Source organism: Tachyglossus aculeatus, chromosome 2 (genome assembly GCF_015852505.1).
Source record: "Tachyglossus aculeatus isolate mTacAcu1 chromosome 2, mTacAcu1.pri, whole genome shotgun sequence".
NCBI lineage: Eukaryota > Metazoa > Chordata > Mammalia > Monotremata > Tachyglossidae > Tachyglossus > Tachyglossus aculeatus.
This window is the reverse complement of record NC_052067.1, coordinates 96,557,486-96,584,768: the sequence shown is the minus strand read 5'-3', so window position 1 is coordinate 96,584,768 and position 27,283 is coordinate 96,557,486. Positions and strand designations below refer to the sequence as shown.

Sequence of the window (27,283 nt, the reverse complement as noted above, 5' to 3'; positions counted from 1 at the left end):
TCTCCTTGACCAATCAATCAATCAATCAATCATTCAATCGTATTTATTGAGCGCTTACTGTGTGCAGAGCACTGGACTAAGCGCTTGGGAAGTACAAGTTGGCAACATATAGAGACGGTCCCTACCCAACAGTGGGGACCACCTCGCTGCCTTGGACACTGCCAAGTGAGAGGCAGCATGGCTTAGTGGAAAGAGCCCGGGCTTGGGAGTCAGAGGCCGTGGGTTCTAACCGCAGATCCACCACCTGTCTGCTGTGTGACCTTGAGAAAGTCACTTCACTTCTCTGTGCCTCCGTTCCCTCATCTGGAAAATGGGGATGAAGACTGTGAGCCCCACCTGGGACAGCCTGATGACCTTGTATCTACTCCAGCGCTTAGAACAGTGCTTCACACATAGTAAGTGCTTACCAAATACCATTATTAGCAGCGCTTAGAACAGTGCTTTGCACATGGTAAGCGCTTAACAAATGCCATCATCAATAAGTGCTCTCCTTGACCGCCTTGCTGGCTTTAGTCATTGTATATCATTACCTCAAACCTCAGTGTGCCAACGCGATCAATCAATCGTATTTATTGAGCACTTACTGTGTGCAGAGCACTGTACTAAGCGCTTGGGAAGTACAAGTTGGCAACATATATACACAGTTATCACTTGTGAATCCATTAGGCCATGAGAGGCAGAGTGCCCCAATGGATATAGCACAGGCCTGGCAGTCAGAAAGACCTGGGTTCTAATCCTGGCTCCGCCACTTGTCTGCTGTGTGACCCTGGACAAGAACTCAACTTCTCTGGGCCTCAGCTCCCTCATCTGTAAAATGGGGATTAAGACTGTGAGCCCTATGTGGGACAGGGACTGTGTCCAACCCCACTATCTCATATCTACCCCAGTGCTACGAACAGTGCCTGGCATATAGTAAATTCATTTATTCAATCGTATTTATTGAGCGCTGTGTGCAGAGCACTGTACTAAGCGCTTGGGAAGTACAAGTTGGCAACATATAGTACAAGTTGGCAACATATGTTCAATTTTGGGCATGTTGTTGCCAGTTGGGTCACACCGGGGGTAAATGTTTAGCAAATGCCACACTATTATTATTATCATTATTATTTCTCCCCCTCTAGAATGTAAGTTCACTGTGGACAGGGAATGTGTCTGTTATATTAATAATAATAATAATAATGATGGCATTTATTAAGCGCTTACTATGTGCAAGGCACTGTTCTAAGTGCTGGGGAGGTTACAAGGTGATCAGGTTGTCCCACGGGGGGCTCACAGTCTTAATCCCCATTTTACAGATGAGGGAACTGAGGCCCAGAGAAGTGAAGTGACTTGCCCAAAGTCACACAGCTGACAATTGGCGGACAACTGTTTTATTGTACTTTCCCAACCACTTAATACAGAGCTCTGCATACAGTAAACGCTCAACAGGGTTGAGCTGTACAAGTGGTAAGTGCTCAAAAATACCCTTACGCCACATCATCTCTTTCAATCATTTCTAACACTTATGAACGCTCTTAGATTCTCCTTACTCCGCACATAAACATATAATAATAATAATAATAATAATAATGATGATGGCATTTATTAAGCGCTTACTATGTGCAAAGCACAGTTCTAAGCGCTGGGGAGGTTACAAGGTGGTCAGGTTGTCCCACGGGGGGCTCACAGTCTTCATCCCCATTTTACAGATGAGGGAACTGAGGCCCAGAGAAGTGAAGTGACTTGCCCAAAGTCACACAGCTGACAATTGGCGGAGCCGGGATTTGAACCCATGACCTCAGACTCCAAAGCCCGGCCTCTTTTCCACTGAGCCACGCTGCTTCTCTTGAATGGAACATATCCATTCAGTGTGATTATTTTATTGTTTTTTAAATATTTCTTTGTTTGTCTAACCCACGAAGTGTGTAGACTCACAAATTCCTTATGGGCATGGAATGTTTCATTCCACTATTTCCAAACTTCCCAAGCAAGCAATAGTGCACAGCCCCAAGTGGGTGCTCAATAAATATCACTACTACTCCCCCTTCTAGACTGTGAGCCCGCTGTTGGGTAGGGACCGTCTCTATACGTTGCCGACTTGTACTTCCCAAGCGCTTAGTACAGTGCTCTGCACACAGTAAGCGCTCAATAAATACGATTGAATTGAATGACTACTATTGCTACTGGACATTTTCGATGCACTTCAGGAAAAAAAAAGGTCGATTTGCCCTCAGAAGTTCATTGCCAGTCAAAAGTCTTCTCTCTTGGTAGTTCTTTCTTCTGGAAGCTCTATGCAACTGAATCTACTTGTATTATTTTCAAACACTAACTTAAATTATTTTCCCTCTTCTCTCACGAGTGGAACCCGCATTGATTTGTCCTTGGTTAGCGCTTTGAGACTTCGGAGGGAAAAAGTTCTATGTCATGTCAAATTGCATTATATTTCATATGGGGTGTCATATTTTGAAAAATAACCCTTTACTTCATATATGTTTTGAATAAAGGAAAATAACCTTGCACTATAACTTGGTGCTTTAAATAAATTATTCTCTTCTCTAGTGAAGTACAAAGAGGTGAACAATCCAAGCATTTTTGACAAATATTTGCAGTAGCGATCGTGGTATTTGTTGCTTACTGTGGGCCAAGTGCTGTACTTAAAGTTTGATCAATCAATCAATCGTATTTATTGAGCGCTTACTGTGTGCAGAGCACCGGACTAAAAGTTGGAATAGATGCAAGATCATCAGGTCAGTCCCAAATGGGACTCAGGGTCTAAATAGGAGGGAAAATAGGCATTAAATCCCCATTTTACAGATGAAGGCACAGAGAAGTTGTACTGAGCACTGAGCAGCGTGGCTCAGTGGAAAGAGCACGGGCTTTGGAGTCAGAGGTCATGGGTTCGAATCCCAGCTCCACCAGAAGTCTGCTGTGTGACCTTGGGCAAGTCACTTAACTTCTCTGAGCCTCAGTTCCCTCATCTGTAAAAAATGGGGATGAAGACTGTGAGCCCCACATGGGACAACTTGCTCACACTGTATCCCCCCCAGCGCTTAGAACAGTGCTTTGCACATAGTGAGCGCTTAACAAATGCCATCATTATTATTATTATTATAAGTTAAGTGACTTGCCCCAAATCACACGGCAGGTAAGTGGTGGAGCCGGGATGAGAACCCAGGTCTTTTAGTTCCCAGACCCCTGCTCTTTCCACTAGGCCATACTGCTTCTCTAGTGACCCCTCACTTATTCTCAGATTGTTGTAGGGCACGGAGAGTTTCTGATTCAATGTCCTTGAATAATAATAATAATAATAATAATAATAATAATAATAATAATAATAATAATAGCATTTGTTAAGCGCTTACTATGTGCAAAGCACTGTTCTAAGTGCTGGGGGGGATACAAGGTGATCAGGTTGTCCCACGTGGGGCTCACAGTCATAATCCCCATTTTACAGATGAGGGAACTGAGGCTCAGAGAAGTTAAGTGCCTTGCCCAAGGTCACCCAGCAGACAGGTGGCGGAGCCGGGATTAGAACCCATGACCTCTGACTCCAAAGCCCGGGCTCTTCCCACTGAGCCACACTGCTTGGTATTTGTTAAGCGCTTACTATGTGCAAAGCACTGTTCTAAGCGCTGGGGGGGATACAAGGTGATCAGGTTGTCCCACGTGGGGCTCACAGTCATAATCCCCATTTTACAGATGAGGTAGCTGAGGCTCAGAGAAGTGAAGTGACTTGCCCAAAGTCACCCAGCAGACAGGTGGTGGAGCCGGGATTAGAACCCATGACCTCTGACTCCAAAGCCCGTGCTCTTTCCACCGAGCCACGCTGCTTGGTATTTGTTAAGCGCTTACTCTGTGCAAAGCACTGTTCTAAGCTCTGGGGGGATACAAGGTGATCAGGTTGTCCCACGTGGGGCTCACAGTCATAATCCCCATTTTACAGATGAGGTAGCTGAGGCTCAGAGAAGTGAAGTGACTTGTCCAAAGTCACCCAGCAGACAAGTGGCGGAGCCGGGATTAGAACCCATGACCTCTGACTCCAAAGCCCCTGCTCTTTCCACTGAGCCACGCTGCTTCCCTAGACACAGTAGGCACTGAATATATATGTTAATAGCCATCTTTTATTTTAATGTCCGTCTCCCCCTCTAGACTGTAAATTCCTGATGGGCAGAGCGTGTGTCTACCAGCTGTGCTGTACTGTACCCCCCTAATTGCTCAGTACAGTGCTCTACACAGAGTAAGCACTCAATAAGTACTATCGATTGATCAATATGGTGCTACTGAACGGGAAGGCCATTTGAAAGCAAATTTTAAAACATTCTGGGGGGGAAAAAACACGTTTGGAAACAGTACCAAGGACTGATTTTATGAAGCAAGTGGAGTTGGAGTTTTGTCAGTAGCAGCGGCAGAGAACAGATCAGTGTCTTGGGGGATTTGGTGAATAAAGGCAGATATTTTAGATTGTGTTCCTCTGTCATATGGTGTCTTGTGGTGATCTCCTCCCCCTCTCCATCCCCCCCATCTTACCTCCTTCCCTTCCCCACAGCACCTGTATATATGTTTGTACATATTTATTACTCTATTTTACTTGTACATATCTATTCTATTTATTTTATGTTGTTAATATGTTTGGTTTTGTTGTCTGTCTCCCCCCTCTAGACTGTGAGCCCGCTGTTGGGTAGGGACTGTCTCTAGATGTTGCCAACTTGTACTTCCCAAGCGCTTAGCACAGTGCTCTGCACACAGTAAGCGCTCAATAAATACGATTGATTGATTGATTGGGGTGGGCTTCCCCAGGTTTTGTTCCATTTTGACAGAGGACAGTTTTGAAATGGTTGGTCTCCAGATGAAGATGCAAGCCTTGAGAATAGAACACAGGCCTCGAAGTCAGAAGGACCTGGGTTCTAACTCCGACTCTGCCACTTTCCCGCTGTGGGACCTTGGACAAGTCACTTAGCTTCTCTGTGCCTCAGTTACCTCATCTGTAAAATGGAGATTGAGACGATGAGCCCTATATGGGACAGGGAGGGTGTCCAACCTCATTAGCTTGGAACTATCCTGGTGCTTAGTACAGTGTCTGGCACAGAATAAGCGATTCACAGATGCCATTAAATATGCACAGGCGTGTGTGTGTATGTGTAAATAAAATAATAATAATAATAATAATAATAATAATAATAATAATAATAATAATGGTATTTGTTAAGTGCTTACTATTTGCACAGCACTGTTCTAAGCGCTGGGGAGGTTACAAGGTGATCAGGTTGTCCCACGGGGGGCTCACAGTTTTAATCCCCATTTCACAGATGAGGGAACTAAGAAAGGGATGGAATAATAGAGCCCCAGAATTAAATGGAAAATCAACTGTGAAATTCAAATTATGAACAAAACAGCAACGGACAGTGGGGGTTTTGAAGGCCAAGGAGGACCTGAGCTGGGCAGGACTCTAAGATCCTCTGGGATGTGCGGTTTTCAGGGTGAGAGGGTCTGATAGTGGGGTGATAATAATAATAGTAATTGTGATATTTGTTAAGAGCTTACTATGTACCAGGTACTCTATTAAGTGCTGGGGTGGGATACAAGCAAATCAGGTTGGACACAGTCTCTGTCCCACTGGGGGCTCACAATCTCGATCCCCATTTTACAGATGAGGAAACTGAGGACCCGAGCACCCAGAGGTCTCCCGACTCTACTTTCGGTCTCCCAGCCTCAGTCCCTGATGACGAACGACAGTTAAGAGGGCGAGCTGAGGCCTGAAGCGAAGTGGACGCCTCTCGGGGAAAGAGTCCAGGCTTGGGAGTCGGAGGTCGTGGGTTCTAATCCCAACTTCGCCACTTGTCAGCTGTGAGACTTTGGGCAAGTCACTTCACTTCTCTGGGCCTCGGTTAACTCATCTGTAACACGGGGATGAAGACTGTGAGCCGCACTTGAGACAACCTGATTACGTTGTAGTCACCCCAGTGCTTCGAACCCGTTTTTGGGTAGGGACCGTCTCTCTATAATACTACTAATAATAATGAGGGCATTTAGTAAGCACTTACTATGTGCAAAGCACTGTTCTAAGCACTGGGGAGGTTACAAGGTGATCAGGTTGACCCACAGGGGGCTCACAGTCTTAATCCCCATTTTATAGATGAGGGAACTGAGGCCCAGAGAAGTGAAGTGACTTACCCAAAGTCACACAGCTGACAAGTGGTGGAGCCGGGATTTGAACTCACAACCTCTGACTCCTTCCCTTCCCCACAGCACCTGGATATATGTATATATGTCTGTACATATTTATTACTCTATTTATTTTACTTGTACATATCTAGTCTACTTATTTTACTTTGTTAGTATGTTTGGTTTTGTTCTCTGTCTCCCCCTTCTAGACTGTGAGCCCACTGTTGGGTAGGGACTGTCTCTATATGTTGCCAACTTGGATTTCCCAAGCGCTTAGTACAGTGCTCTGCACACAGTAAGCGCTCGATAAATATGATTGATGATTGATTGATTGATTGATTAACTCCAAAGCCCGGGCCCTTTCCACTGAGCCACGCTGCTTCCCCAATGTTGCCACCCATCTGTACCTCCCAAGTGCTCAGTACGGTGCTCTGCACAGAGTAAGCGCTCAGTAAATACGATTGAATGAATGCTTGCACATAGTAAGCGCTTAAACACCATTATTACTATTACTGCTACTGTGAGGACGGTTCGGTGGCAGATGTCTTTACCGCTTAAAGGGGCACAGTACCCTCTGGTGAATGTTTCGCCTCAAAACTGTGACTAAAGCTTCAGAGAAGACTCGGCAGGCCTCTCTAAACTATAGCAAGGTCGCTCAGGGTTAGTCTGGAAGATGTGATTTTCAAATTCCCCACCGATTTTCACGTGCTCGGCGAATAAGGAAGAATTTGGAACCATCAAGTTAATGGAGGAGCGAAATACGGTAGTCTAATAATGGCAATTCACCTTTGCAGAATAAATGCTATGGCACGCCATTTTTTTCTTCTGAAAAAAGGATTACATTGATGTATTACCATTTATAATAATAATGATGATGGCATTTATTAAGCGCTTCACAGGTGCCATTAAATATACACAGGCGTGTGTATGTGTTAATAAAATAATAATAATAATGATGGTATTTGTTAAGCGCTTACTTTGTGCAAGGCACTGTTCTAAGCGCTGGGGAGGTTACAAGGTGACCAGGTTGTCCCACGGGGGGCTCACAGTCTCCATCCCCATTTTCCAGATGAGGGAACTGAGGCACGGAGAAGTGAAGTGACTGGCCCAAAGTCACACAGCTGACAATTGGCGGAATGAGGATTTGAACCCATGACCTCTGACTCCAAAGCCCGTGCTCTTTCCACTGAGCCATGCTGCTTCTCAAATGTTAAGGCAAATATTTTTTTTTTCTTCTGCAAAAAGGACTACATTGATGTACTACCATTTATAATCATAATAATGATAATAATGGCATTTATTAAGCGCTTACTATGTGCAAAACACTGTTTTAAGTGCTAGGGAGTTACAAGGTGATCAGGTTGTCCACAGGGGGCTTACAGTCTTAATCCCCATTTTCCAGATGAGGGAACTGAGGCCCAGAAAAGTGAAGTGACTTGCCCAAAGTCACACATCTGACAATTGGCGGAGCGAGGATTTGAACCCATCACCTCTGACTCCAAAGCCCGTGCTCTTTCCATTGAGCCCTGCTGCTTCTCAAATGTTATGGCAAATAATTTTTTTCTTCTGCAAAAAGGATTACATTGATGTATTACCATTTATAATCATAATAATGATGATGATGGCATTTATTAAGCACTTACTATGTGCCAAGCACTGTTCTAAGCACTGGGGAGGTTACAAGGTGATCAGGTTGTCCCACAACAGTCTTAATCCCCATTTTCCAGATGAGGTAACTGAGGCCCAGAGAAGTGAAGTGACTTGCCCAAAGTCACCCAGCTGACAATTGGCGGAGCCGGGATTTGAACCCATGACCTCTGACTCCAAAGCCCGGGCTCTTTCCGCTGAGCCACGCTGGGAGAAGGTGAAACTCCAGTGGGGGGCTTTGACCTTAAATGCTTAGGAGAACCAACCCTGAAACATGATCAATTTCCCAAAATAGTCCATCTTAAAGAAGGGAACACAATGTTGAGATTTGCATTAAATTCTGACCTCCATATTCTGTTCCATAAAAGGGTTCAATTACAAAAATGTTGCTATGAGTAGGCCAACTTGAGCCCAGGATATAAACGGAGCAGCGTGGGGAAGCAATATGACCTAGTTCATTCATTCATTCAATTGTATTTATTGAGCGCTTACTGTGTGCAGAGCACTGTACTAAGCGCTTGGGAGGTACAAGTCGGCAACATATAGAGACGGTCCCTACCCAACAGCGGGCTCACAGTCTAGAAGGGGGAGACGGACAACAAAACAAAACATAGTGACAGAATAAAATAGAATAAATATGTACAAGTAAAATAAATAAAGTGGGAAAAGCACAGGCCTGGGGGTCAAATTTGTGAAGCGTTCCATATTTTTCTTTTTGTTCTGATGACTTGACACCTGTCCACATGTTTTGTTTTGTTGCCTGTCTCCCCCTTCAAGACTGTGAGCCTGCTGTTGGGTAGGGACTGTCTCTTTATGTTGCCGACTTGTACGTCCCAAGCGCTTAGTACAGTGCTCTGCACACAGTAAGCGCTCAATAAATATGACAATGAATGAATGAATGAATGTCAGAAGGACCTGGGTTCTAATCCCAGCTCCGCTATCTGTCTGCTGTGTGACCTTGGGCAAATCACTTAATTTCCCTGTGTCTTAGTTACCCCATTTGGAAAATGGGGATTAAGACTTCGAGTTATATGTGGGACGAAGATTGCGTCCATCCTGATTATCTTCTATCTCAGCGCTTAATGCAGTGCCTTGCACAGAATAGGTGCTTAACAAGTACCAGAATAAAAAGGTGTAGTCTTTCAGAAGCAGCGTGGCTCAGTGGAAAGAGCCCGGGCTTGGGAGTCAGAGGTCATGGGTTCGAATCCCGGCTCTGCCACATGTCTGCAGTGTGACCTTGGGTAAGTCACTTAACTTCTCTGAGCCTCAGTTCCCTCATTTGTAAAATGGGGATTAAGATTGTGAGCGCCACATGGGACAACCTGATCACCTTGTATCCCCCGCAACACTTAGAACAGTGCTTTGCACATAGTAAGCACTTAATAAATGCCATCATTATTATTATTTTTATTATCATTATTCTAATACAGACTCCACCACTTGCCTACTGTGTGATCTTGAGCCCACTGTTGGGTAGGGACTGTCTATATGTTGCCAACTTGTACTTCCCAAGAGCTTAGTACAGTGCTCTGCACACAGTAAGCGCTCAATAAATACGAATGAATGAATGAAAAAGTCACTTACCTTCTCTATACCACAGTTTCCTCAACTGAAAAAATGTTCTTCTTCCCACTTACTGTGAGCCCCACTGGGGCAGAAACTATGCTCAACCTGATTAACTTGTATCTACCCCAGAGCTTAGATCAGTGCTTGGCACATAGTAAGTTCTTAAACACAGTCCTTCAAGACTGTGAGCCCTTTGTTGGGTAGGGACCGTCTCTATATGTTGCCAAATTGTACTTCCCAAGCGCTTAGCACAGTGCTCTGCGCACAGTAAGTGCTCAGTAAGCATGATTGAATGAATGAATGAGCAAATACCATAAAAAACCCAAATAAACCACTTCTGTGAGATTTCAGACAAGGGAAAGTTGAGGGCAAAGTACTTTGGCTTGGGAAGAACAAAGAGAGGAAGTCAGAGAATAGCTGATGAGGAGAGCGGATATGAAAGAGAGGGAGAGTTGGCAAAGAGTCTTGAGCCAATGTTGAGGACTTTTTATCCCTGATGCAGAAGGAAGTCATATAATCAGAAAAGGACCGTATTTCAGGATCCATCTTTTTAGCTATGCCAAAACATATGACCTGCTACTACTTTCACTAATGACTCTTTTTAATAGCAAAGATAGCTACAGAATTAGGGTAGAGTTTTACATAAAAACAGAAACTTTCATTTTGGAAACTGAACGGGTGCCTTAGACGAATAAAAAAATATTTTTTTTTGGTTAATCAATCAATGGTATTTACTGAGTGCTTACTGCATGCAAAGTGCTGTACTAAACTTCTGGAAGAGGACAATTCAACACAATTGGTAGAAATGTTCCCTGTTAATATGACATTTGATGCAACATCTCAAACCACTTCATTCATTGAGGAAAAAAAAAACAGCTATTTTTTAAATCAATGTCTGTCTCTTCCCTTCTAGACAGTAAGCTCACTGTGGACAGGAATGTGCCTGTTTATTGCTGTACTGTGCTCTCCCAAGCGCTTAGTACAGTGCTTTGCACACAGTAAGCGCTCAATAAACACAATTGATTGAATGAATGAATGAAGAAATTAAAGTGACTTACGATAATGGACGTAGGAACCTCCCGAAGTGAATATTCTGCTTTATTTGGAATATCCTGGTTTCCAATCAGTTCATAAACAGCTGGAGAGGACAACAAGTTCACCAGGGCTAGGAAAGACTTGAAAAGGAATACAGACAATCCAATCAATAACTAATAGTCAAGTACCAGAGTAAGCTTTGCGGAGAAACATGAAACGTATATTCATCAAAGACATTTTTAGGGCTCTCTTAAGAGAGGAATTTTAACAGAAGTACATTTATCATGGCTGCCTAAAGGGAAAAAAGCAATTGCTAAACAAAACAGACTTCTGTCAATGAATAAAGCACATCGTAATAGCCAAAATGTAGAATAGTGACTTGCTTGCAGAGTATGAGTGAAAAAGCAAAATTCCAAGTGAATGTGCACGACGCCTTTTCCGCTTTGCAAATTCTCTTCATCATGATGATGATGATAATGACAAGAAAATAATAATAATATTTGTTCATTGCTATGTGCTCTGCAATGGGATAAAAAGATGCAATCAGATTGGATACAGCTCCTGTCTCATTTGGGGCACGCAATCTAAGTAATCAATCAATCGTATTTACTGAGCTCTTACTGTGTGCAGAGCATTTTACTAAGAGATTGGGAGCACGCAATACCACAGAATTAGCAGATATATTCCCTGACCAAAATGAGCTTACGGTCTAGTGGGGGGAGACAGATATTAAGTAAATGTCTGTCAGATAAATAAGAATTTTAGCATATATAATTTAAAGAACGTAAATAAGTTCTGTGGGGTTGGGCGAATATCAAGTGTCCAAAGGTCACAGATCAAAGTGAACAGAGGTCATGGGTTTGAATTCCGGCTCCGCCACATGTCTGCTGTGTGAGCTTGGGCAAGTCACTTAACTTCTCTGGGCCTCAGTTACCTCATTTGTAAAAGAGGGGATTAAGACTGTGAGCCCCACATGGGACAACTTGATCACCTTGTGTCCCCCCAGCTTAGAACAGTGCTCTGCACATAGTAAGCGCTTAACAAATGCCATTATCATCATCATCATCATCATGTAGAAGGGAGAGAGAGGGCCGGGGAAAAGAGGGTTTAATCGGGGAAGGCCTCTTGAAAGACGTCACCTTAATAATGCACTGAAGGTGGAGAGAGTGGTGATCAATCAATCAATCAATCATATTTATTGAGCGCTTACTATGTGCAGAGCACTGTACTAAGCACTTGGGAAGTACAAATTGGCAACATATAGAGACAGTCCCTACCCAACACTGGGCTCACAGTCTAAAAGGGGGAGACAGAGAACAAAACCAATCTGGCGTAAATCTAGAATCTGTGCTTCTCTCAAGTTTTAAAACATTAATAATAATTGCGATGTCTGTTAAAGCTTTACTATGTGTCAAGGGTCATCGGATCGGACCCAATAGGGGAGGAAGTATCAATCAATCAATCAATCAATCGTATTTATTGAGCGCTTACTGTGTGCAGAGCACTGGACTAAGTGCTTGGGAAGTACAAGTTGGCAACATCTAGAGACGGTCCCTACCCAACAGCGGGCTCACAGTCTAGAAGGGGGAGACAGAGAACAAAAGAAAACATATTAACAGAATAAAATAAATAGAATAAATATGTACAAGTAAAATAAATAGAGTAATAAATACGTACAAACATATATACAGGTGCTGTGGGGAAGGGAAGGAGGTAAGGCGGGGGGGATGGAGAGGGGGAGGAGGGGGAGAGGAAAGAGGGGGCTCAGTCTGGGAAGGCAGACTGTAAGCTCGTTATGGGCAGGGGGTATGTCTATTTATTATTGCACTGTACTCTCCCGAGCACTTAGTGTCCTCTCAGGATCACTCCAGGAGAGTTTCCAGTCCTCTACCAGTCTCGACTAGGGGAGGGAGAGTCAAGCAGAGGCCTGTCCGTTCCATTCCTCAAATGGAATGGAATTCCTCAAATTCCTCCATTCCTCAAAAATCTCCAGTGGCTACCAATCAATCTGCGCACCAGGCAGAAACTCCTCACCCTGGGCTTCAAGGCTGTCCATCCCCTCGCCCCCTCCTACCTCACCTCCCTTCTCTCCTTCTACTGCCCAGCCCGCACCCTCCGCTCCTCCACCGCTAATCTCCTCACCGTACCTCGTTCTCGCCTGTCCCACCATCGACCCCCGGCCCACGTCATCCCCCGGGCCTGGAATGCCCTCCCTCTGCCCATCCGCCAAGCTAGCTCTCTTCCTCCCTTCAAGGCCCTGCTGAGAGCTCACCTCCTCCAGGAGGCCTTCCCAGACTGAGCCCCTTCCTTCCTCTCCCCCTCGTCCCCCTCTCCATCCCATCTTACCTCCTTCCCTTCCCCACAGCACCTGTATATATGTATATATGGCTGTACATATTTATTACCCTATTTATTTATTTATTTATTTATTTTACTTGTACATTTCTATCCTATTTATTTTATTTTGTTGGTATGTTTGGTTCTGTTCTCTGTCTCCCCCTTTTAGACTGTGAGCCCACTGTTGGGTAGGGACTGTCTCTATGTGTTGCCAATTTGTACTTCCCAAGCGCTTAGTACAGTGCTCTGCACATAGTAAGCGCTCAATAAATACGATTGATTGATTGATTGATTCCTAGCTTGGCCGGTGGCTAGCGAGGGGAAGGCGATCGGCTACGAGTCAAAACTCGCCCGTGCCGGGCAGCAGCGACGTGGGAGAGAGTCGAGGGCAGAGACTCGAGTTGACTGCGCGGAAGGAGGCAGTGGGAAACCACTTCGGTACTTTTATCCAGAAAACTCTGTGGATCCACTACCAGAACAGACGGAGAGCGGGACGTTCTGGGAGAGATGAATCCGGGGTGTCGCCACGGGTCAGAAACGACTCGGCGGCATAAGACAAGAACTTCGTACAGTTCTCTGCACACGGTAAGTGCTCCAAAAAACCCGATGAAATGAATGAATGAAAGTAGGAGGGAGAACGGGGACTGAATCCCCGTTTTCCAGATGAGGAAACTGAGGCTCAGGGAAGTGAAGTAACCTGCCCAAGGTCCCACAGTGGGCGAGACTGGATCTTAGGAGCTCTGCCTCCCAGGGCGGTTCTCTCTTCTCGGGGCCATTAATCAATCAATCGTATTTATTGAGCACTTACTATGTGCGGAGCACTGTACTAAGAGATTGGAAGAGTGCAATACCACAGAATTAGCAGACACATTTCCGGACCAAAACGAGCTTACAGTCTAGTGGAGGAGACAGACATTATTAAATAAAGGTCTGTCAGATGAATAAGGAATGTATCATGTATAATTTAAAGAAATGTACAAACGTTCTGTGGGGTTGGGTAAATCGGGGCTCAGTGGAAAGAGCCCGGGCTTTGGAGTCAGAGGTCGTGGGTTCGAATCCCGGCTCCACCACGTGTCTGCTGTGTGACCCTGGGCAAGTCCCCCACTGTTGGGTAGGGACTGTCTCTATATGTTGCCAATTTGTACTTCCCAAGCGCTTAGTACAGTGCTCTGCACATAGTAAGCGCTCAATAAATACGATTGATGATGATGACGATGAAGTCACTTCGCTTCTCTGGGCCTCAGTGACCTCATCTGTAAAATGGGGATGAAGACTGTGAGCCCGCCGGGGGACAATCTGATCACCCTGTAACCTTCCCAGCGCTTAGAACAGTGCTTTGCACGTAGTAAGCGCTTAATCAATGCCATCATTATTATCATTATTACTATGTGCCAAGCACCGTTCTAAGCACTGGGGTAGATTCAAGTTCTTCAGGTTGGACACAGTCTCACACGGGGCTCACACTCTCATTCCCATTTTACAGATGAAGTAACTGAGGCCCAGAGAAGTGAAGTGACTGGCCCAAGGTCACGCAGCGGACAGGTGGCGGAGCCGGGATTGGAACCCATGTCCTTCTGACTCCCAGGTTCAAGCTCTATTCACTAGGCTATGCTGTTTCTCTCAATTACTCCAAATGTCTTTGTATTTGAGGCTAATGTCACTTGACGGTGAGTTAATTTTTACCTGTGGGTGCGGTGCCGTCTGAAATGGTCTTTAATCATGACCAGAAGCAGGAGAGCTGCTTAGGACTTCAATGTCTGGTCATGGGAAAAGAAGAGTCCCTCATGGTGGGAAATATTCACAGTGCCTGTGGATGTACAGGGCCATAACTAATGGCATGGTGAAAAAATTTCACAGCCCCAGTGAAATCTCATATTCAAGCCAGCTGGTATTACGGTGATTTTATGCTGTAATTTTTGTCATTCATTCAGCCCGACTGCACTCTTCTGTGGGAGCCCACCTCCGAATATCCTAGGGACATTGACTTCAAGATTTTCCTCTATATTCCTAGAAAAAATGAGTCGCTTCCAAAATCGCGTACTCTATGTCTTCTTGGTACTTACAGTGTCCTCTCTCCATCCCCCTGTCTTACCTCCTTTCCTTCCCCACAGCACCTGCATATATGTATATCTGTTTGTACATATTTATTACTCTATTTACTTTACTTGTACATATCTATTCTATTCTATTTATTTTATTTTATTTTATTTTGTTAATATGTTTGGTTTTGTTCTCTGTCTCCTCCTTCTATAATAATAATAATAATAATGATAATAATAATAATAATAATAATAATAAGAGAAGCAGCGTGGCTCAGTGGAAAGAGCCCGGGCTTTGGAGTCAGAGGTCAGGAGTTCAAATCCCGGCTCCGCCAATTGTCAGCTGTGTGACTTTGGGCAAGTCACTTCACTTCTCTGGGCCTCAGTTAACTCATCTGTAAAATGGGGATTAAGATTGTGAGCCCCATCTGGGACAACTTGATTGCCTTGTATCCTCCCCAGTGCTTAGAACAGTGCTTTGCACATAGTAAGCGCTTAACAAATACCATCATTATTATTATTATTATTATTATTGTGGGCAGGATATGCATCTACCAACTCTACCAATGCTTATGAGAAGCAGCGTGGCTCAGTGGAAACGAGCCCGGGCTTTGGAGTCAGTCAATCAATCAATCAATCAATCAATCGTATTCATTAAGCGCTTACAGTGTGCAGAGCACTGTACTAAGCGCTTGGGAAGTACAAGTTGGCAACATATAGAGACAGTCCCTACCCAACAGTGGGCTCACAGTCTAGAAGGGGGAGACAGAGAACAAAACAAAACATATTAACAAAATAAAATAAATAGAATAGATATGTACAAGTAAAATAAATAAATAGAGTAATAAAAACATACAAACATATATACAGGTGCTGTGGGGAAGGGAAGGAGGTAGGGCGAGGGGGTGGAGAGGGGGAGGAGGGGGAGAGGAAGGAGGGAGCTCAGTCTGGGAAGGCTTCCTGCTCGGGGGGTCGCTTAACTATGGGTTCAAATCCCGGCTCTGCCACTTGTCAGCTGTGTGACTTTGGGCAAGTCACTTCACTTCTCTGAGCCTCAGTTCCCTCATCTGTAAAATGGGGATGAAGACTGTGAGCCCCCCTTGGGACAACCTGATCACCTTGTAACCTCCCTAGCGCTTAGAACAGTGCTTTGCACATGGTAAGCACTTAATAAATGCCATTATTATTATTATTATTATTATTAACTCTGTTGCATTGTGCTCTCTTGAGCACATAGTACAGTGCTCTGCACACAGTAAGCGCTCAATAAATACGATGAATTGATTGGCGCCTCAGTTCTCAGGTGCATGTTTGGACTCCCGGTTGACTTCCTGGGGACCACTGCCTGGACATCTGATAATGAAATCTGGCCCAAATATTATCTTGGTTAATTAGGATCCGCTAGCCTCAACCATATTTAATTAAGTGGAACTCTAGGTGAAAGCAATCCAATAACCGCATTTGTTCCAAAGTAACCCTGCACAGAATCTTAAAGAGATGTGATCGAGGACTTCGAGAGACTCTATTTATTGGGAAAATTCCATTTCTCCCGCATTAGGGAGGACTTTTTTTTTTTCAGATCATTAACGTAGAATCATCCACTGGTAATTTGGGAACCTGAGCAAACATTTACGGTGATTATAGGCTTCCAGAAAAAAAGTACAATTATAATAAGCTGTGGGTTGGTCAGTAATTATCCAGGAGAAAGGTTGAAAGGCAGCGGCTGAGATCCAAGACATCAGTGCTCTAATAGAGGGAAGGGCATAGGGCGGGGGTTAAGTGATAAGAAAATATTGGAAGATCAAATATCTGGTGCATATTCGTGGGAGGAGAAAAGAGCAATACCTTATTATTTTCATTATAATTATCATTGCTGTTGTTATTATTAATTGTAGTACTTGTTAAGCACTTACTATGTGCCAAACACTACACTAAATACCGGGGCAGATACAAAATAATCAGGCCCCACAAGGGACTCACAGCCTAAGTAGGAGGGAGAGCCGGTCTTGTATCCCCATTTTGCAGATGAGGGAACTGAGGCACAGAGAAGTTAAGTGACTTACCCAAGGTCACACAGCAGACAAGGGGCAGAGCTGGGATTGGAACCCAGGTCCTCTGTCTCCCAGACCCAAGCTCTTTCAAGCTTGGAGAAGCAGCGTGGCTCAGTGGAAAGAGCCCGGGCTTTGGAGTCAGAGGTCATGGGTTCAAATCCCAGCTCAATCAATCAATCATATTTATTGAGCGCTTACTGTGTGCAGAGCACTGTACTAAGCGCTTGGGAAGTACAAGCTGGGAACATATGGAGACAGTCCCTACCCAACAGTGGGCTCACAGTCTAGAAGTGGCTCCACCACTTATCAGCTGTGTGACTGCGGGCAAGTCACTTAACTTCTCTGGGCCTCAATTACCTCATCTGTAAAATGGGGATGAAGACTGTGAGCTCCCCGTGGGACAACCTGATCACCTTGTTAACCTCCCCAGTGCTTAGAACAGTGCTTGGCACATAGTAAGTGCTTAATAAATGCTATTATTATTATTATTATTATTATTATTATTATTATTATTATTATTATTATTTCAACCAGACCGTGCTGCTTCTCTTGAGAATTAACTGTTGAGGCTATCAGTTCTCTCAGTCACTAAACCCAAAGGACTGCTTTGCAAAACAAATACTCCCCCGCATCTTGCCTCCTTCCCTTCCCCACAGCACCTGTATATATGTATATATGTTTGTACATATTTATTACTCTATTTATTTATTTATTTATTTTACTTGTGTATATCTATTCTATTTATTTTATTTTGTTAGTATGTTTGGTTTTGTTCTCTGTCGTCTCCCCCTTTTAGACTGTGAGCCCACTGTTGGGTAGGGACTGTCTCTATGTGTTGCCAACTTGTACTTCCCAAGCGCTTAGTACAGTGCTCTGCACACAGTAAGCGCTCAATAAATACGATTGATGATGAAAAAGAAGACGGGACTGAAATGATAGGACTTCCTGCTCAATAATTTTTGCTGTTTTTAATGCTTTGTTTTTAAGGGTAGAAGATATTTCTGAGATGCTTGGGCACCTTTTATTCGCCCCACCCTCGGCCCCACATCACTGATGTACACAGCTGTAATTTATTTATTTATATTAATGTCTGTCTCCCCCTCTAGACTTTAAGCTCTTTGTGGGCAAGGAATGTGTCTCCCAACTCTGCTAAACCCAGTGCTTAGTACAGTGCCCTGCACACAGTAAGCATTCAATAAATACAATGGATTACACTAAAGTCAAGAAGCAGCGTGGCTCTGTGGATAGAGCATGGGCTTTAGAGTCAGAGGTCATGGGTTCAAATCCCCCCCCACCAAGTGAACCCACTCATCCAATGTGCAGGAAAGTAGCCTTTCAGAATTAAATTTGTTTAAGCCTGATACAGTTGTCTTTGTTACAGTGCCTTGCGCAGATTAAATGCTCAATAAATTTGATTGAATAGATGAATTTGTATTTATTCCTCCTCCAGGAGGCCTTCCCAGACTGAGCCCCTTCCTTCCTCTCCCCCTCGTCCCCCTCTCCATCCCCCCCACCTTACCTCCTTCCCTTCCCCACAGCACCTGTATATATGTATATATGTTTGTATATATTTATTACTCTATTGATTTATTTATTTATTTTACTTGCACATATCTATTCTATTTTATTTTGTAGTATGTTTGGTTTTGTCTCCCCCTTTTAGACTGTGAGCCCACTGTTGGGTAGGGACCGTCTCTATATGTTGCCAATTTGTACTTCCCAAGCGCTTAGTACAGTGCTCTGCACACAGTAAGCACTCAATAAATATGACTGATGATGTTGATGATGATGATTAGAACAGTGCTTGGCACATAGTAAGTGTGTAACAAACACCATCATCATCATTATTCTTCTTAATGGATTGATTTTGCTGTCCTATTATTCTATGAGACACTCTACATCTATTCATATTGACAAATTAGCTCCTAATGGAAAGGAAAATGGACCAAGGGCAACCAGTTTATTTAGAGATTTCTAAAATCACTCTTTATGATAAATATAAGGAACACTTTAGCACCTTCTGATCTTGGAATGGCTGAAAATGAGGCTGAAGGTGCGGTCTGGGTGCTATATAGTAGTGTGGCTCAGTGGAAAGAGCCCGGGCTTTGGAGTCAGAGGTTGTGGGTTCAAATCCTGGCTCCGCCACTTGTCAGCTGTGTGACGTTGGGCAAGTCACTTCACTTCTCTGGGCCTCAGTTCCCTCAGCTGTAAAATGGGGATGAAGACTGGGAGCCCCTCGTGGGACAACCTGATTACCTTGTACCTACCCCAGCACTTAGAACAGTGCTTTGCACATAGTAAGCGCTTAACAAATACCAATATTATTATTATTATTATTATTATTATTATTATTATATAGTAGTAGTAGTCTGAGAGTTCCCATTATAGGCAGGGAATATGTCTACCGACTGTTAGACTGTACTCTCCACCCAGTAAGAGCTCAATATGTGTGCTGACTGATTGACTGACCTTGCTCCTTCCCAATCACTAACACCCAAATCTCCGATTAGGCTTCAGGAGCACTTCCCGGCTTTATTTGAAACACACCATCATCATCGTCAATCGTATTTATTGAGCGCTTACTGTGTGCAGAGCACTGGACTAAGCGCTTGGGAAGTACAAGTTGGCAACATATAGAGACGGTCCCTACCCAACAGTGGGCTCACAGTCTAGAAGGGGGGAGAAAGAGAACAAAACCAAACGTACTAACGAAATAAAATAAATAGAATAGATATGTACAAATAAAATAAATAAATAAATAAATAGAGTAAAAATATGTACAAACATATATACATAAACATAACGTATATCTATACGTATACACGTATAGATCCAGTGGTGAGGTGGATAAAAATGGGAAGAAAGAGCAGGAGTAGAACTACAGGAGCAACCTGGCCTAGGGGAGACGGCAGGAGCCTAGGAGTCGGAAGGATCGGGGTTCCAATCCCAGCTCTGCCACTTGTCTGCTGTGTGACTTTGGGCAAGTCACTTAACTTCTCTGTGCCTCAGTTACCTTAATAATAATAATAATAATGGCATTTATTAAGCGCTTACCATGTGCAAAGCACTGTTCTAAGCGCTACAAGCGCTTAGTAGAGAAGCAGCGTGGCTCAGTGGAATGAGCCCGGGCTTTGGAGTCAGAGGTCAGGGGTTCGAATCCCGGCTCCACCACAAGCCTGCTGTGTGACCTTGGGCAAGTCACTTAACTTCCCTGGGCCTCAGTTCCCTCATCTGTAAAAATGGGGATTAAGACTGTGAGCCCCACCTGGGACAAGTTGATCACATTGTATCCCCCCCAGCGCTTAGAACAGTGCTTTGCACATAGTAAGCGCTTAACAAATGCCATTATTATTATTAGTAGTAGTAGTAGTAGTAGTACAGTACTCTGTACACCGTAAGCACTCAATAAATACGATTGATGATGATGGGGAGGTTACAAGGTGATCAGGTTGTCCCACGGGGGGCTCACAGTCTTAATCCCCATTTTCCAGATGAGGGAACTGAGGCCCAGAGAAGTGAAGTGACTTGCCCAAAGTCACACAGCTGACAATTGGCGGAGCCAAGATTCGAACCTCTGACCTCTGACTCCAAAGCCCGGGCTCTTTCCACTGAGCCACGCTGCTTCTCTTAACTGTAAAAGGGGGATTAAGACTGTAAGCCACATGTGGGACAGGGACTGTGTCCAACCTGATTAGCTTGTATCCACTCCAGCACTTAGTACAGTGCCTGGAAAATAGAAGGCGCTTAGCAAATACCGTAAATTATTATTATTATTATTAAGAGAAGCCCCGTGGCTCAGTGGAAAGATCGCGGGCTTGGGAGTCAGAGGTCATGGGGTCTAAACCCTCCTCTGCCATTTGTCAGCTGTGTGACTTTGGACAAGTCACTTCACTTCTCTGTGCCTCAGTTCTCTCATCTGTAAAGTGGGGATTAAGACTGCGAGCCCCGCGTGGGACAACCTGATCACCATGTATCCCCCCAGTGCTTAGAACAGTGCTTTGCACATAGTAAGCGCTTAACAAATGCCATCATTATCCCTTCCACACTGCGAGCCCCCTTCTAGACTGCGAGCCTGTTGTTGGGTAGGAACCGTCTCTATATGATGCCGATTTGTACTTCCCAACCGCTTAGTACAGTGCTCTGCACACAGTAGCGCTCAATAAATACAACTGATTGACTGAGCAAATAACATATAAAAAACATAAACCAGATGAGGATGAAAAAAGTAGAAAAGTAAGAAGGGGAAGAGAGAAAAAGAGAGAGAGGAAGAGAAAGAAAAGATTGGAAAAGGACTAAAACTAGAACTAAATTCAAAACCGGACAGAAAACATTAAACTCAAGGGAAGAATCTTAGCATCTTTGGCCCAGAAATAACCTCAATGGATCATCTAGCCTAGCCTGGGATCTCCAAGCCAGTGAGATAGAATTCATGAGGGAAAATATGAAGACAAGGAAAGGAGTGAGAGAAATATCTACAAGGTGAAGCTGAGGCAAAGATAAATAGCGGAGAAGAGGTGAAGAAAAGAAACATTATATGGAATAAAAGGAGGTTGCACTGCAGATCTCATATCTCCTTTTGAGCTACACTGAGAATCAAACAACAAAAAGTTCTTATTTGCAGCAAGGTAATAGCTCATTTTAAAAACAAATTACTTGTTCAGTCCCAGCCAGAATGCTGCTACATAGAATCAAAAAGCTAAATTCAAAACAGTTTTCTCAGATCATTTTTCTCTTCTGTCCTTTCTGCGGCATTTGCTCATGTTGCCATTTCTAGCTGCTTGTGGGCAGGGAATGTGTCAGTTTGTTATCATCATCATCATCATCAATCGTATTTATTGAGCGCTTACTATGTGCAGAGCACTGTACTAAGCTCTTGGGAAGTACAAATTGGCAACATATAGAGACAGTCCCCACCCAACAGTGGGCTCACAGTCTAAAAGGGGGAGACAGAGAACAAAACCAAACATACTAACAAAATAAAATAAATAGAATAGATATGTATAAATAAAGAGTAAAAAAAATGTACAAAATATGTTATTGTACTGTCCTCTCCCAAGCACTTAGAACAGTGCTTTGCACACAGTAAGCACTCAATAAATAAGATTGACTTTAGAAGGAGATACAGATTATATACAGTATATATAGTATGAGATTGACTATACAAGGAGATACAGATTATATACAGTACATATAGTAAAAGATGCAATCGTAAACAACTGTACCTGAGGAAAACAGAGAAAAACCAGACAAAAAAAAATCGAGCTGAGAAATGTTCATGTTTTTCTGACGTCGACTGGTGGATTTATAGGATGGAGAGAGAAAGAAGTTGGCTACAGATGGCCAGCACCATCTAACACCTGCCATTAGGGATCTCAAAATACTGAATATTCCTCAATCCTTCAAAAATTATTGTGTGACGAGTAGAAAATTTCCTATCTACCGAGGAGCGGTTGAGGTTTAGGAATTGAATGATGCGTCCCAGGGCTCTCAATAATTCCATGGAGCATCTCTGGACTGAAAACCTTGGAATGATAGAGCTGGGAAACTTCAACTCTTCAACTATTCAGCTTTCAGCCTCAGGAAGAGGAATAACTAGCTATCCACGAAAGATGGATACCTCTTAGAGATCTCCAAACCCTGCCTCAGTTGGGTGCTTCAGTTTCCCAACAGTCGGGAAACTCCTCCTTTATGTACAACCCAAATCCCTCCTGCTTTGACCCATTTCCTCGTTATCACTCCAATGGACATGGAGGTCTTCCTTCCCCCAACAGCCTTGTCTTCTCCAGGCTAATCAGAACCAGTTTCATCGACTTTTTCCTCAACAGACTTGTTTTCCAATTCTTTAATGGGGTTGGTTGCTCTTCTTGGATCTCTTTCCGGGTCATTTTCATCCTTTTGATTGTGTGAAGAACCAAAAAACTGAGCATGGCCCTCAACTGAAAATCGTGAAGCCTTAGCTGTAATATTTGAGCGCCATCCCCTAATCAATCGGTGGTATTTACTGAGTGCTTAATTTGTTGCCGGACACTGTACTTAAACACTTGGGAGAGTGATAATAATAATAATAATAATAATAATAATAATAATAATGGCATTTATTAAGTGCTTACTATGTGCAAAGCACTGTTCTAAGCACTGGGGAGGTTACAAGGTGATCAGGTTGTCCCACGGGGGACTCACGGTCTTTAATCCCCATTTTACGGATGAGGTAACTGAGGCACAGAGAAGTTAAGTGATTTGTCCAAAGTCACACAGCTGACAATTGGCCGAGTCGGGATTTGAACCCATGACCTCTGACTCCAAAGCCCGGGCTCTTTCCACTGAGCCACGATGCTTCTCTGAGTACAGTTCAATACAGCTGGTAGACCTGTTCCCTGCCCTCAAGTGTAGCGAGGAGGACAGACAATAAAATAAATTACAGATGGGGAAAAAACGGGGATTCATACAAAAGCAGCGTGGGCTAGTGGAAAGAACACGAGCTTGGGAGTCAGAAGGCCTGGGTTCTAATCCTGGCTCCGCCACTTGTGCGTTCTGTGACCTTGGGCACATCACTTAACTTTTCTGTGCCCCAGTTTTCTCGTCTGTAAATGGGGATTGAGAGAGTGAGCCCCAGGTGAGACGGGGACTTTGTCCAACCTGATTAACTTGTACCTACCCCAGCGTTTAGGACAATGCCTAGCACGTAATAAGTGCTGTAACAGATACCATAATTATTACTATCATTATAAGTCCTGTGGGGGCGTGGGGGGGTGATATCAAAGTGCTTAAGAGGTACAGACCCAAACGTGAAGGCGATACACAAGGGAGGGTGAAAAGGGGTGGGGATATGATTAGGGAAGACCTCTTGTTTTATGAATTTTATTACATTTAAGGTATTTCTTAAGCGCTTACTATTTGTCAGCAATGTTCTAAGTGCTGGGGTAGATATGACAATCAGGTTGGAGGAGATATGATTTTTAGTAATAATTATAATAATGATGGCATTTATTAAGCACTTACAATGTGCAAAGCACTGTTCTAAGTGCTGGGGAGGTTACAAGGTGATCAGGTTGTCCCACGGGGGGCTCACAGTCTTAATCCCCATTTTACAGATGAGGGAACTGAGGCTCAGAGAAGTTAAGTGACTTTGCCCAAAGTCACACAGCTGACAAGTGGCAGAGCAGGATTTGAACCCATGACCTCTGACTCCAAAGCCCGGGCTCCTTCCACTGAGCCATGCTGCTTCTCTAGTAGGGCTTTGAGGATGAGGAGAGTGTTGGTCTGACCACAATCCACCCTTTCCTCTCCATCCAAACCGCTACGTTAGTATAATAACATCCTCTCCTGACTGGATTACTGCATCAGCCTCCTTTCTGATCTCCCAAAATCCTGCCTCTCTCCCGTTCAGTCTATACTTCACTCTGCTGCCTGGATTATCTTTCTTTATTTATATTAATGCCTGTTTACTTGTTTCGATGTGTATATATCTATAATTCTATGCATTTATAGTGATGGTATTGATGTCTGATTACTTGTTATGATGTCTGTCTCCCCCCTTCTAGACTCTGAGCCCGTTGTGGGCAGGGACTGTCTCTATTGCTGAATTGTACTTTCCAAGCGCTTAGCATAGTGCTCTGCACAAGGTAAGCACTCAAAAAATACAATTGAATGAATGAATGAAAAGCAGTAGGAAGTTCAGGCCAGAGGGAGGATGAGGGCAAGAAGTTAGTATTTAAGAGAGTGTTGTGCACACTGTAGATGCTCAATAAACTAAGATTGATTGATTGATGTCAGGGGTGGGACAGAGGAGATGGAGGTACAACAAAATTAAGTAGCTACTTAGGTACATCCCAGGACCTCACTAGCTTCTTGAAAAATGACGCCACTTTACTGACCCAGATTAAACTGGAGGTCACTTATCAATCAGTGGCATTTATTAAGGCTTACTGTGTGTGGAGCACTGTACTAAGCGCTTGGGAGAGTACAATCCAGAGATGGTAGACATGATCCCTGGTCGCAAATGACAATCCCCAGGTCTTTTTCTACTTTGCTTGCTCTACTCCAGTCATTTTCCATCCTACTTCTATCTATCCATCCCGAATTACACTACCACGAACTAACCCTAATTCAAGTTCATTCCGCTTTTTCAGGGACACCTCTTCTTTTTTTTCCAATGTCAGTCATTTTGAATTCTAGTCCTGCCTTCCAAAGCATTAACAACTCCACTCAGTTTAGCATCATCTGCCAATCTGATGGGCAGGCTCTCGCTGAAACTTTATTTTATTGCAATCGGGGCTTAAAATCAGTTGATCTTCTAACAGCTCACAGAGGCTGAAAATGCGGATTTTAAAAGAACTATCCCCCACGAGGAGTTGGTGTGTGAATTTTCCCTGAGGTTTTATGTGGTTTAATGTCGGCGTTCTTTTTCAGCCATGATACTTGTAAATATTTAACTCCGTAATGATAAATAATGAAAATTCTGGCCTGCCGCAAATCTCGGCGAACCCTACATGACTGGAAACAGCGGGGAAATTTAGATTCAGATGCCTTTCTTCTAACAAGCTCTGTGATCGACTCTGATTTTATCCCAGGCTATAGGAATCTGGCACAAGCCTCATTCGCTTTTTAAGATCATTCGTCTCATTCTGAAGAGTCCCAGTTGTTTTTACTTTGCTAAACAAAATCGCGTTTGCTCCCATCCTTTATCGTTAGTAATGAAATGCCTTCAGTGCTGCCAGAATGCCTGTTTTCACTTCCCATGTCGGACAGAGCAGGAGGGGAGAAGTAGGGAACGTTGTTCCGACAACATTCAACTGCCTGGATACAGCGCAGGGCACTGCCAGACGAAATGATTATGCACTGCAGAAATAATAATAATAATAATAATACTGGTATTTTTTAAGTGCTTACTATACGCAAGGTACTGTACTGAGCGCTGGGACAAATACGAGGCAGTCGGGTTGGATACGGTCCCTGTCCCACATAGGGCTCCCACTCTTAATCCTCATTTTACAGATGAGGAAACTGAGGCCCAGAGAAGTTCATTCAATCGTACTTATTGAGCGCTTATGGTGTGCACAGCACAGAAGTGAAGTGACTTGCCCAAGGTCACAGAGAAGACAAGCGGCAGAGCCAGGATTAGGACCCAGGTCCTTCTGATTCCCAGGCCCTTGATCTATTTACTAGGCCCCACTGCTTCCCTAATAATCGATCAATCCGTGGTATCTATTTGAGCCCTCACTGTGTGCAAAGCACTGTACTAAATGCTTGGGAAAGTATAATACAATAAAGTTGGTAGTCGTGGTTGTCGCCCACGAGGAGCTTACAGTCCACAGGAGATACAGGGACAAAGACAAGCATGACCTCCTCACTGTGCCTCGTCCTCACCCGTCCCGCCGTCGAGCCCCACCGCCTTACCTCCTTCCCTTCCCCATAGCACCTGTATATATTTGTACGTATTTATTACCCTATTTATTTATTTATTTTACTTGTACATATCCTATTTATTTTGTTAATATGTTTGGTTTTGTTCTCTGTCTCCCCCTTCTAGACTGTGAGCCCACTGTTGGGTAGGGACCGTCTCTATATGTGGCCAACTTGTACTTCAAAAGCGCTTAGTACAGTGTTCTGCACACAGTAAGCGCTCAATGAATACGATTGATTGATTGATTGAGCCCCAATCCACGTCCTTCCCCTGGCCTGGAATGCCCTCCCTCCGCAGATCCGCCAAACTAGCTCTCTTCCTCCCTTCAAAGCCCAACTGAGAGCTCACCTCCTCCAGGAGGCCTTCCCAGACTGAGCCTCCCCTTTTTCCTCTCCCCCTCCCTATCTCCCCAGCCCTACTTCCTTCCCCTCCCCACAGCACTTGTTTATATTTGTACAGATTTATTACTCTATTTTACTTGTACATATTTACTATTCTATTTATTTTGTTAATGATGTGCACATAGCTTTAATTCGATTTATTCTGACGATTTTAACTCCCGTCTACATGTTTTGTTTTGTTGTCTGTCTCCCCGTTCTAGACCGTGAGCCCGTTGTTGGGTAGGGACCGTCTCTGTATGTTGCCGACTTGTACTTCCCAAGTGCTTAGTACGGTGCTCTGTATACAGTAAGCGCTCAATAAATACGATTGATGATGATGATGATGATGATGATGATTGAATGAATAAATGAACGAATGGTTTTGTTCTCTGTCTCCCCCTTTTAGACTGTGAGCCCACTGTTGGGTAGGGACTGTCTCTATATGTTGCCAACTTGTACTTCCCAAGCGCTTAGTACAGTGCTCTGCACACAGTAAGCGCTCAATAAATACGATTGATGATGATGATGATTAAATGAATAAATGAACGAATGAAATTAAATACAGGTATTTGATGACTAAGGTAAATTTGTTTTGTTCTTGCTCCTAGAGATCTCCAAACCTAATAACAACCTCCCAACTGAAGTATCAGATAAGCGGCGATTTAACAATTGATTATATTCATT

General features: G+C 43.8%; 1 protein-coding gene across 4 annotated transcripts in view; it reads right to left on the bottom strand.

Moving 5' to 3' along the window:
- Positions 1-27,283, bottom strand: part of TBC1D32 (TBC1 domain family member 32) — a 323,193-nt gene that overhangs the window by 162,245 nt on the left and 133,665 nt on the right. For all 4 annotated transcript variants that reach the window (XM_038761204.1, XM_038761221.1, XM_038761231.1 and 1 more), the window contains one exon: positions 10,413-10,529. In XM_038761204.1, coding sequence (XP_038617132.1) covers positions 10,413-10,529 — 117 coding nt within the window. The remainder of the gene's footprint in view (positions 1-10,412; positions 10,530-27,283) is intronic.